Source organism: Macrotis lagotis, chromosome 8, assembly GCF_037893015.1.
Source record: "Macrotis lagotis isolate mMagLag1 chromosome 8, bilby.v1.9.chrom.fasta, whole genome shotgun sequence".
NCBI classification, from domain to species: domain Eukaryota; kingdom Metazoa; phylum Chordata; class Mammalia; order Peramelemorphia; family Peramelidae; genus Macrotis; species Macrotis lagotis.
In genome coordinates, this window is record NC_133665.1 from 116,350,411 (window position 1) to 116,363,026 (window position 12,616).

The 12,616-nt window shown below is 35.4% G+C and overlaps 1 protein-coding gene across 1 annotated transcript in view; it reads right to left on the bottom strand.

The window, feature by feature from the left end:
* The window catches only part of PKD1L1 (polycystin 1 like 1, transient receptor potential channel interacting), a 140,544-nt gene that overhangs the window by 25,979 nt on the left and 101,949 nt on the right, over positions 1–12,616 (bottom strand). The window contains exons 37-38 of the mRNA XM_074199030.1: positions 12,041–12,151; positions 357–480 (exon numbers count right to left, since the gene is read on the bottom strand). Coding sequence (XP_074055131.1) covers positions 357–480; positions 12,041–12,151 — 235 coding nt within the window. The remainder of the gene's footprint in view (positions 1–356; positions 481–12,040; positions 12,152–12,616) is intronic.

The window sequence follows — 12,616 nt, forward strand, 5'->3', positions numbered from 1 at the left end:
CAGATTTGAACTTAGGTCCTGCCACTCAGCCTAGAAATTGGTAGATCATGCCAAAGGGGAGAGATTTATCATTTATAAGTATTGCCATCATCACTTATAAATATTACTATTAGGAAAGGAGAATTAATTAGGTAGTTAATAGTGGAGAAATAGAGTATTGGTAGCAAGATCTTAAATCACTAAATATTCATACATATTTGATATAGGGGAAATAGCAATATAAATTTATCATCAAGAATCTAATTTCATAGTTTCCATGTTCAATAGATGTGTTGAATTTTAAATAGTTCTACCCATCATAAATTATAAATTCAGAGATGGCCAAGGTAAAAATCCAAAAAAAAAAGTATCTCTACCTGTGTGTTGGACATATCAGTATTATTCTGTTGATCGGAGAATAGACCTTCCAATAAAGTTGTCAGGCTCCAGTTCCACCAGTCATCAGCATTCTTCACTTCAATAAAAGAGTTTCTGGCATTTCTGATATAAAAAAAAATGAACTCAACCTCAATAATTAATAATTAAAATAAAGAAAAATTACCTACCTACACACACACACACACACACACACACACACACTTTTTTTTTTTTGGTCATTCATAAATAGGACATTTTTCTAAAATAAAGCTTCAATTAAGATTGGAGACACCTCTAAAACCTTGAATTAGATTTCACCATCCAATAATGAATTATGGCTTTTATTTAGTAGGTTCCTATAGACTTTCATCCAAGGTGCTTACTCAATGTCAATGAATATTTTAAAACATGGTAATAACTTTTTTTGTTTGATTGTTTGGTTTTGTTATTTTTTATGAGGCAATGGAGTTAAGTTCCTTGCCCAGGGTCACACAACTAAGTATTAAGTGTCTGAGGCCGGATTTAAACTCAGGTCCTCTGGACTCCAGGGCTGGTGCTCTATCCACTGCCCTACCCAGTTGCCCCTATGGTAATAACTTTTGAAAAATCATTCTTAAAAACTAAAAACTATGGTTAATAATGACAAGATTAAGGAAGAGGAGACAAAGACAAAGTACCCAAATGTCAAGAATTTATAGAAAAAGTATAAGAATAAGGAAATGTAACAAATTTTTCTATTTTTAGTAAGATATATTTTCAATGCTTATGTTTTTAAATTAGGTCTCCTTTTGTTTTTGCTTTGTCTGAAATCATGATTGATATCTTTTTTTTAACTTCAGCTGAAGCATAATAGATTCTGCTCCTTTAATTCTATATCTTTCTGTTTCAAGTGTGTTTCCTAAAAAAAAAAATTTAAAGGGCGGGGGCAGCTAGGTGGTGCAGTGTATCAAGCACCAGCCCCTGGAGTCAGGAGGACCTGAATTCAACATTTAACAATTACCTAGGTATGTGACCTTGGGCAAGTCACTTAACCCCATTGCCTTAAATAAATAAATAAATGGGGTTTTTTTTAAGTGTGTTTCTTGTAACAACATTTTCTTAGGTTTTTAATCCATTCTGATACCCTACTACTGCATTTTATGGATGAGTTCATTGCTTTCATATTCACAATTACGATTACAAACTGCATTTCCCTCCATTCTATTTTCTTCTATTCAATCCTTTTCTTTTTTTATCTTTTCCCTCCTCTAAAGTCTGTTTTGCTTCTGACCACATTCTTTGTCTGCCTTCTCATTACACCCTCTTTCTCTTATCCCCTTCCCTTCCTTCTTCCCAGTAGGGTAAAATAGATTCTATTACCAATTAATTCTGTGTGTGTGTGTGTGTGTGTGTGTGTGTGTGTGTGCAGGCTTGAACCTCAGTCACATTTAAATTGGTTCAGAGAAAGAAATTACACACTCACCATTCAACTTCAACTGTTAAACTTTCCTTGTGTTTCTCTTTTACTGAGATACTTTACCTCATACTTTCTCTTCCTTCCCCCTTTCTCCCAGGACATCTCTCTTTCTTGCCTGTTTTTTTATTCCATCCCAATATAACTGACTCACTGTCATAACCTCTTTCTATGTAGAATTTTTCTAACTGCCCTAATAATGATAAAGTTCTTAGAAGAAACATATATCATCTTCCGATTTAGAAAGGTATACAGCTTAATCTTATTCAGTCCTCTATATTTTCTTCTTCATTTACCTTTATATGCTTTTCTTGAGTATTGTAATTGAAGGTCTGATTTTTTATTCAGGATTGGTCTTTTCTTCAGGAATATTTGAAAGTCCTCTATTTCATTAAATGACCATTTTTCCTTCTAAGAAACTGCATTCAGTTTTTCTGGGTAGGTTATTCTTGGTTGTAATCTCAGTTCCTTTTGCCTTCTGGTATTTCATACTCCAAGCTCTCCACTCTGCTCCTAAATCTTGTGAGATCCTGACTGTAGTTCCCCAGTATTTGAATTTTTTTTTCTGGTTGCTTGCAATATTTTCTCTTTGACTTAGGAGCTCTGAAATTTGTCTATAATATTCCTGGGATTTTTCATTTGGGGATTTCTTTTATGTGGGGATTGGTGAATTCTTTCTATTCTTGACCCTAGAGGTCAAGAGAAAAGTTAGGGCTAAATAGATTTTAAAAATCACTGGCCTAAAGCTGACAATTGAATCAATGGGAGCTGATGAAATCACCAAGTGAGATGAGAAGAAGAGGGTCTTGGAAAAACCTTTAGAGGGATAAGCACAGCTATTAGGCCTTTCCTAGAAGATCAAGCAAAAAGAAAACTGAGAAGAAATGGTCAGATAGGTTAGAGGAGAACCAGTAAAGAGGAGTGTAATAAAATCCTAGAGAGGAAAGAGTAAACAAAGGGGAAACAAAGGCAATCATAGGGTCAAAGGTACAAGACCAAAAAGAACAAGCACTGAGAAATCAAGTAGATCATTGGTAACTTTGAAGAGATTCATTTCAGTTGAATCATGAGGTCAGAAATCAGACTGCATAGACTTTAGATAGGAGTGAGAAGAAAAGTACAGTCACTAGAGGACCAGACATGTGTCTGACCCCACCTCAGATAGCTTCCTTGAGGACTTTAGCCAACTAAAGGGGAGAGAAATATAGGCCAGGGGGGCAGCTAGGTGGTGCACTGTATAGAGCACCAGCCCTGGAGTCAGGAGGACTTGAGTTCAAATTTGATCTTCAGATAATAATTGCCTAGCTGTGTGACCTTGGGCAAGTCACTTAACCCCATCACCTTAAATAAATAAAATTTAGCAGGGGGAGAGAAATATAGGCCAAAGCTAATAGGGATGGTAGGTTCAAGTGACAGATTTTAAGGATGGGAGAGACATGGGAACGGTCAAAGATAATAGGAAGCAACTAGTAAATAAAAAGTGAAGATTAAAGATAGAAAAGAAATAGCTGAGGAGGTGATTGACTGAATGAACCAGGAGAGAATGAGATGGGGTGAATATACAGGAATGACTCTTGTCAAGGAGAAGGGTACCTTTTCATGTGAGGCAGATTGGAGGAGAGGGGCAGAAAACACTCCTATTCAGTTCGTGGTCAAGATCATCATTCCTCTGAAGTCACATACTCCTTTTCTCTTACTTTCCTCTTTGACATAGAGCATCTATTTTAAGGTTTGGCAAAAGGATGCTTTACTTTTACTTTTCTTACAATGTTATTGAATTATATGCCTGTGATTCCAATTAATTTTGTGATTGACTAGATGCAGTAAATTCAGTTGCAGGGCTGGTAAGCTGGGATTTTGAGCAGATACGGACCTACCTTGTACTTAAAAATTTCAGGTAGCTTTTCTGGGTCCCTTGTGAGAAGAGGTGTCCTAACTACACTTCTTTGTAAGGAGAAAATAATCCTAGACCTTAAAAACTGGGGAAAAACATGGCCAGAATTTGTAATAATAATGCTTTGTTCAAAACCTCTCCTTTTGGGGCAGCTAGGTGGTGCAGTGCATAGAGCCCCAGCCCTGGAGTCAGGTGTACCTGGGTTCAAATCCAGTCTCAGATACTTAATAATTACCTAGCTGTGCAGCCTTGGGCAAGCCACTTAACCCCATTTGCCTTGCAAAAAACCAAAACTCTCCTTTCCAAATTTTGAATAAAATTCTTAACTTTCTACTGTGAAAATTATAGGTTATATCCCTATTTATATAGAAAAATAATATCTACTTTCATAGCTTCTTTGGACTTGAAAGTTATGATCCTACGGAGTATCATGGATTTATAAGATATAATAAGCCTTTTGTTTGTTACAATGTGGAAAAAATTAATAATATCTCTTGGTTTTTATTTTATAAAGCAAATTAAGTGGTGCTATAAAATACCCATTTGGGCATCTTGAACAAACAGCATGAATGTAGATTATAATGTAAAACCAAGAAGATAAATTCTGCTGAGGAAGTAAAGGGAGAAATCCTAGCATGTCTGTCTCATCACAAGGAAGCACCGAAGAAAAGAAGACTGTTACTTAGGAGACCACTATCCTAGAGATGACTAGGGTCACCTGATGAACTCATCTGGACTGTCTGCTGCCAAAGAGAAGTAGAGATCAATAGATACCTGTCTGCTTTTAACTTATTATCCTTGCTACCTAGGCACTGGATTAAATTATTTTCCTACCACTGAAACACTGTAAGTGCTATAAGATGTGAATTCAAACATATTTAAATGATACCATCTTTTTTAAATGAGTATTTAAAATTTTGAATCCATTAAATTTCTGTGCCCCATGGTAAATTTCAATCACCATGATGACATAATTCTGAAATTAATGCAAGGTCCAGATCTGGCCTGAGGCCACAATTTTCCCACCCAAGTTGAGTATTTGATACATGTCTTAAAATTTGGCTTCAGAGAATAGAATCATAAAATTTAAGAGATCCTATAGTTCAAGCCCCTATATTTTGAGGTAAATTGATGCCCAGAGTTATTAAGTAATTTGTCCAAAGTTACAGAGTTAGTTAGTGGCTCAGTCTGGGAGAGAAATACATGGGGATAGCAAAAGATCACTTGTCATGGAACCAGGAGGCTTAGCTTCCAGTCTTAGTTTTGCTGCTTCACAGATAGAGTACCATGGACATATGTCTGACCCCACCTCAACCCATAATTTTCTTATTTGTAAAATAGGAGACTATCTCTCAGAAATGTTATTTGGGAAATGTTTTGTAAGCCTTAAATTATTATATAAATGTAAGTTGTTATTGGCATGTTTTTACACTCTCGCAACATAGACCTAAAAGACATTTGTGAGGGGGATTGGGTTTGTGATTTCACTGGCAAAAGGAATGACAGATAAGGAAGCACCTTACTTAAATGCAGATCCTCACCTGTTCTGCATCTTACAATCTAGTGGGCAGTGAGGTAGAACAGTGGATAGAGCAATGAGCCTGGGGAGAGGAAGCTTTGGTGGGCCAGTTGTCGGTCAGTCATGTTCAAGTCTTTGTTTGGGGATTTTTTGGCAACAATACTGGAGTGATTTGCTGTTTTCTCCTCTTGCTCATTTTAAAAGTGAGAAAACTGATATAAACAAGGTTGTGACTAGCTCAAGGTCACACAGCCCAGTAATGTGTCTTCCTGACTCCAAGCCCAGGATTCTATGCACAAATCCAACCTCAGATACTTACTTGCTGTGTGATCTTGGGCAAGTCCCTTAAACTCAGTTTCCTCAGTTATAAAATGGGTGATTTTAGGCAAAATCCCTTAATCTCAATTTCCTCAATCATAAAATGGAAATAATAATGACACCTACTTTTCAGTGTTATTGTAAAGATCAAATGAGATTGTTTTTAAAAAGTGATTGGCAAACAGTAGGTGCTATATAAATGCTAGTTTTTAAAATTAATGTTATTTCTACTACTACTACTACTATTATTATTATTACCATTATTATTCTAGTCTTACACTAATTCTTAGAACACTGAGAGATTGTGACTTGCCCTAGCTCATATTGACATTATAAATCAAAAGCCAGGACTTGAATTCACTTTTGCTAGAATTCAAAGCTAGCTCTCTCTCTCTCTCTCTCAATTATATAAGGCTGTCTTTCTTAATAAATTTATGAGCTATTTATTGAAAAAATAAAGCTAAAGAACCAAAGAACATTCTGGTCACAACTATACTAACTAGATTCATCTGGAATGCTATGCAATGCTAAGACTTGCATAAAGTAATGGATGTTGATGTTTCAAGGAGATTATATGCTATAGGGAGAAAAAAATCTAATGCAAACATTCCAGTTCAAGTTTTTGATAAATAAATATCCCTACCTGATGGCAGACCCTTAAGGGCCTAAGGAGCCATTAAGATGGCTAGGAGTAGACCTAGCCAACTCTTGGAGTCTCTGTGGGAAATAAGTCAGATACCAATCCATAACTCTCAAAGGAGGTTCACGAATCTGAACCATTAATCTGAAAGCATTAGGTATATGGGCACATTAGACATTTTACAAATATTATCTCAGCTGGGAAATTACTCATTTTAATATCAAAAGGCTACAATTCAGATTAAATATCTGTCCGGTGATGCTGATTTATGAAACATGAGCTAAAAAATAAACTAGCAGGACCCATTTAAAAAGGTTTTTTCCTCCTTTTACTGTTTGTTTTTCATTTCTCTTCTATATCTTGAATTAAGATACTGTTCTCCTAGTCTACACACTCGCGCCATCTATTGGCACCAACTGGCTAAAGATTACAAATAACCATTCCATTCTTCCATCGCTCAAATGCTAAAGTTGATCATTGATGGAGACTTGGTGTTTTTTGTGAAGGAGGAGCCAGATAGACACAGTTAATTTCACTGGTGGAATGCTTATAAATAGAAAACTTGATTTACAGGGTTATTTGATGACCTCAAAGGTCTGGTTTAACCAGGTCGGAGAAATTCTCGTTGTTATCGAGTCATAAAAGTGACAATGATGTAGACTGGGGTTAGCTATCAAATATCATTTCTCACTGTTGAATTAAAAAGAAATATTTGAAGAAATATTTGATTTAACTGATAACTGATTTCACCAAAAAAATCTAAACAATTATTTGTATTCAGTCATCAAAAACTTGACTGAAGATTCCAGTCCTATATGTGTGTGTGTGTGTGTGTGTGTGTGTGTGTATACACTCATACATATATAATTGATACCTTCTGAGGCATCTCCATAGAATAAGGGTTCTTTACCTTCTGGTTAATATACCTATGTACTTCCCTGAGAATAATGTTTTTTAAGTGTACAAAATAAAATATATGGGATAACCATGGAAACAAATCATATAGAAAGTTATACATTATTTTAAAATTTCTCAGAAATAGAAATAGATGAAAGAGTACTGAATTAGAGAACATGTGGATTCAAATCCATGCAGAGCCGCTGATTACAGTCAAGTCATTTTACTTTGTAGTCTCTCATTTTCATCATCTATTAAATGAATGGGTTAAACTAGATCACTAAGGTGTCTTCCAGTTTTAATATTTCACAGGTCTCTAAGTCTATGGTCCTTATGCTTCTGTTAGCTTGAAAATTTGCTATCATTGGTCAATCCATTTAGTAGTCATCCTAGATGTCTAACTAATCCACTCATAGAAAGATAGCAAATTTTTAGCCTTGATGTAAGGAAATCTAGGTGCAAAAGCTGGTGTTGTCACTTAGAATCATGGATTTAGTTGTGAAAGGGATCTTAGAGGCCATTTAGTCCAATCCTTTCATTTTATAAGAAGAGAGGTTTGAGAATGACTTGGCATTCATGGATTTTTAGAACAGACAGAAAAACATTATGCCAATAGATATTTATAAAGTATTATGCATAATGACTGGTACACAATAGGTACTTAATAAATGTGTATACCTTTCCTCTTCTCCTACCCCCTTCCTTTTAGCCCTGAGAGCTAAGAGTGATTCTTGAAGTCTTTGAGAAAGAAGGTAGTCTTGAATCATGCCTGGAAACTAATTAAATATTTTCTTTAAAAGATAAAAATTCAGATTGTGGGAGAGAAACCAAAAGGAAAGAGTGAAATTCTCAAGAGTAGCAAAAACTGGTCTCCACTGCTCAGTTGTAAACTGAGTCAGAAAGAATCATGGCCTAAAAGCAACAAGCAAAAGGAAAAACTGACACTGAGAAGAGAGTACAAAAGGAGAGCCATAATGCCATAGAAAAGCAAGAAGTCAAACAGGATCATCACCCCCTGTGAGGCATCTTGGGCTCAAGATGTGACCATATCATCATGGACAAGGGGAAGAATCCAAAAGGTCTGCTCCATCTCCAAGTTCTGCAACTTCCTCTCCCCTTTTGCCTGTCCCACAACTCACACTAATATAGTCAGTTGTTTAAAAAAAAAAAAAAGAAACCTAAATGTTTCCTGTATCCTGAATTTTGCCTGAAACATAAAAGAAGTCAGAGGTTAGCTAGAGATTAATTTAAGATAGGACAGAGAACTAAATCTCTGCCTAAATGTCAGGAATTTTCCTAATTGGGCTCTCTGAACAATTATCAGATTCCCAATTTTCATATAACAAAACTCCATAAAGTAGCAAAGGCGTAACCACATGGACCTGAGGAATCCTTACATTCCTCCCTTGGTTTAAAAAGAAAAGAGCTAATTCTTGTAATATGAGTGGCTGAATCAATCTCCAGAGATAAGGGGCTGGGGAGGAAAGAACTCTGATGAATACCAGCTGGTCAACTGTGCCCTCCATAGCAATATTCACAATCATAGTATTTATACAGTAAGGAAACCGAGGTTCAGAGAACTTAATTGAGAGACCTCATAGGTAGTAATTGGAAGAGACAGGATTTCAACCCTGTAGGTCTTCTGGCTTCAAATCCTATATTCCATCTACTTTATCAATAACCATGAGACTCTCTCTAACTTTTCTCATCTTCAAATTAAGTATAATAATGCCACAAAATTCTATATAAATATGTCTGTTCTATATAAATAAGTCTGTCCCAGACTCCTGCTCACCCATTACCAGGTGGAGTATCTTGAATACTTTCACTGGTCTTATTTCACTTAATAGTAGCTGGGGCCCCATTCACAGACAAATAATCAGCATATTCCAACAGTGCTGAGAAGACTAAATGATCCCATCACTTTACTTTAAAGTGTATTATATATAATGGATAGTTTATACCCTTGGGATTATGACAAGAGAAAAGAAAGATTAAGGATAAGATGATTTGAACAAAAAATGTAGAAAATAGAAATGGTTGACCAAATCCATTTTACAGATGAGGAAACTGAATCCCCAACCCATCTCCCACACCTCCAAAAGGAGGTAAGGAATTTGTTCAAGGTCACACAACTAATGTACAGCTTGGTTTTGAACCCAAATCCTGTGATTCCAATTTCAGCATTTCTTTCATGGAACTACAATTCTTCTCTGTTTGAGATAAAGAATATTACTTTATGATAAGTTTGAGACTATTACTTTCTAAATAATAAGATACTTTGGAACCAAAATTGTCTTAAGAACTCATATAGGCATTATTAGAAAAATAAATGGATGTTTCTTTCTCTGATTCTCATCTTTCCCAAATCATGAAGCTGTATAGAGAAGAAAAAGAATGGAAACTCCAGGAGACTGACTTTCTTTTTTTAATTTGACCTACTGGACCTTTCTTTAAGAAGATTTGGGAAGGGGCAGCTAGGTGGCACAGTGGATAGAGTGCCGGCCCTGGAGTCAGGAGTACCTGAGTTCAAATCTGACCTCAGACACTTAATAATTACCTAGCTATCTGGCCTTGGACAAACCACTTAACCCCATTTCCCTTGCAAAAAAATAAGTAAATAAATAAAATAAAGAAGATTTGGGGAAAAACTGATTATAAAATGTGGAGAAGGTCAAAGGCACAGATAGTTTTAAGGTTCTGAGTTTGAAGTTTAGTGATAGGTGATTTGAAGAAAAATGAAAAAAATCAACAAAAAAAAACAAAGCAGAACGAAAAAAAAATCACCAAGCAATATTTCAATTACAAACAATATGGAAGGCTTGGGTATATATATACATATATATATATATATGTATATATATGAAGTTCTTATAAATGATTTATCCCCTTGACTTTACATACTTAATTTATCACTATTGTGACAACTCAGTAATTCTGCAGTTTCATTTGAGGACTTTAAGAATCTTATAGGCAGTCAGGTGACACAGTGGATAAAGTGCTGGTCCTGGAGTCAGGAAGACTAATCTTCTTATATTCAAATATGAACTCACATACTTACTAGCTATGTAACCTTAGGCAAGTCATTTAGCTCTGTTGGTCTCAGTTTCTTCATCTATAAAATGAGCTGAAGAAAGAAATAGTACACCACTCCAGTATCTTTAGCAAGAAAACCCCAAAAGAGGTCATGAAGAGTTAGACACAACTAAAATGAAGGAACAACGCCCAAAGATATTTTGATAATCTACTCTGGAATATCATTAAGATCCTCCAGGATCTTAAAACTTCTTAGGATACTTATAAAGTAGCAGTTTTTAGCATATCATTAAGCAAAAGGAAAAAAATTTGACTAAGTCCCCAGCTCACTCATTGAGGGGGATACTGGGAATAAGAGTCTTTGAGACCATTTGCAAGTATTATTCACAATTTAAAGAAGAGACTATTAAAACACACTATCTGGTTTGCCCAAAGTTTTGTGTAACACAGAGGTTACGTAAAATTATAATCTGCACATACATAGTTTTCCCTCCTCATGATTATGATGTACCAGGCCCCATGCCAAGCACTGGAGACACTTAAAAGAGACAAAAGTCCAAGCAGAGTGCAAGGGGGGGGGGGGAGGCAACATGCAAAAAGATACATATAAAACAGGGTCAAGTAGGATAAATAGTTAATAATTAAGAGAAAAAGCAATGGAGTTAGGAGAAGTTGAGGAAGGCTTCCAGCAAAAGATGAGACTTTAGTTAGAACTTCAAGAAAGTCAGGGAGATGATTGAGTGGAATGAAGAAGGAAGAATATTCCAGGGATAACCAGAAGAAATGCCTGGGGCTGAGAAATGGAGTATCTTATTTGTGGAACAGGCAGGAGACCATGGTCACTGGAGTGAAGAGTAACATATATATAGAAGAAACCTGAAAAGATAGCTCACGAAGAGCTTCAAATGCCAAATAGAGCATATTTGATCCTGGAACAGTTAAGAAGGAGTCTGTTATTGCATAAGGGGTGAAGCAGGGTGCTATCAGACCTAAGTTTTAGGAAAATCTGTTCAATGGTTTAATATAATGGTTTAATGGAATGGAACGGGGAAAGACTTGAGGTAGACAGCTGGCAATAGTCCAGTCATGACATGCTAAGTGACTACACAAGTTTGGCGACAGAGTCAGAAGGCAGAAGAGGATGATCCATTCAGGAGATGTTGTAAAATGAAGTCTTGGCCACAGCTTAGATGGGGGGGATGGGGGTGGGAGGCGGGAAAGGGAGAGAGTGAGGAAACAGGATTACTCCTAGATTGTGAGGTTGAGGGACTGGGTGGATAATATTGCCTTCCACAATAGCAGGGAAGGTAAGAGAAGGAGGAGGGAAAACATAATGAGTTTTCTTTCCGACTTACTGAGTTTAAATTGTCTATAAGACATCCAGTACAAGATACTTGAAAGGTAGTTAGAGATGTGAGACTGAAGGCCACTTAAGTGGTCTCAGAATAATATTTTTAAGTGCACAAAATAAACTTTAGATGATAAAGGAAAACAATTTTATTGAAATATAGTTATCTACAGGGACAATTCTGAAGGATTTGTGATGGAAAATACCATCAACATCCAGAGGAAAATCTATGACATCTGAATATAAACCAAAACATACTATTTTCACTTTTTTTAAAACTTCTTTTTTTTTCTTTTTCTCATTTTTCCCTTTGGTTCTAATTCTTCTTTTACAACATGGCTATTATGGAAATATGTTAAACATGATGGTACATGAATAACCCATATCAGATTACTTGCTGTCATGAGGAGAAGGAAAAGAAGGGCAGGATGTAAAAAATTTGGAACTCAAAAGTTTACAAAGAGATGAATGTTGAACTCTCTTTTTTCATGTAATTGAAATGATAAAATAGTATTCAAAAAAGAATTATCAAAATATATTTTTAAAACAAGTTCACAAACCTCATATCTAAAACTCACCTTATGAATTCCTTACGTATGGCTTGATTAAGAATAGATTCATGATGCGAAATTTTTCCAAATATAATAAATAAAAGTAGAAACAACTTTAGTATATATGTAAAAAAGTTTCTGTGAAGGAAAAAAAATTCAATCATTATTTTGCTGAATAATAACAGCTACAACAGCAATAATTCTCATTATAAAAATAATAAGCATTTCTGTAGTACTTTAAGGTTTACAAAGTATTTTACAAATATTTCATTTGATTTTCACCACAGCCCTATTATAGTTGCTTTTCTTATTCCATTTTACAGGTACCTGAAGTTGAAATAACTAGTCAAACTAACTAAATAGTGTAACTAGCAAAGTTATATTAATAATCTTGCTAGTAAGTGTCCAAGGCTTAATTTGAACTGAGGTCTTCCTAATTTCGGGTCTAGAACTCTAGCTGTTATATTATCTAGCTCCCTCTAATACTTCATATGTATATAGCATTTTCAATTTTGAAAAATACTTTGCCAATGTTATACCAGTTTCATATACTATAAGAAAGGTATTATAGGTATGAATTATTGCTTCCTTTTACAGATGAGG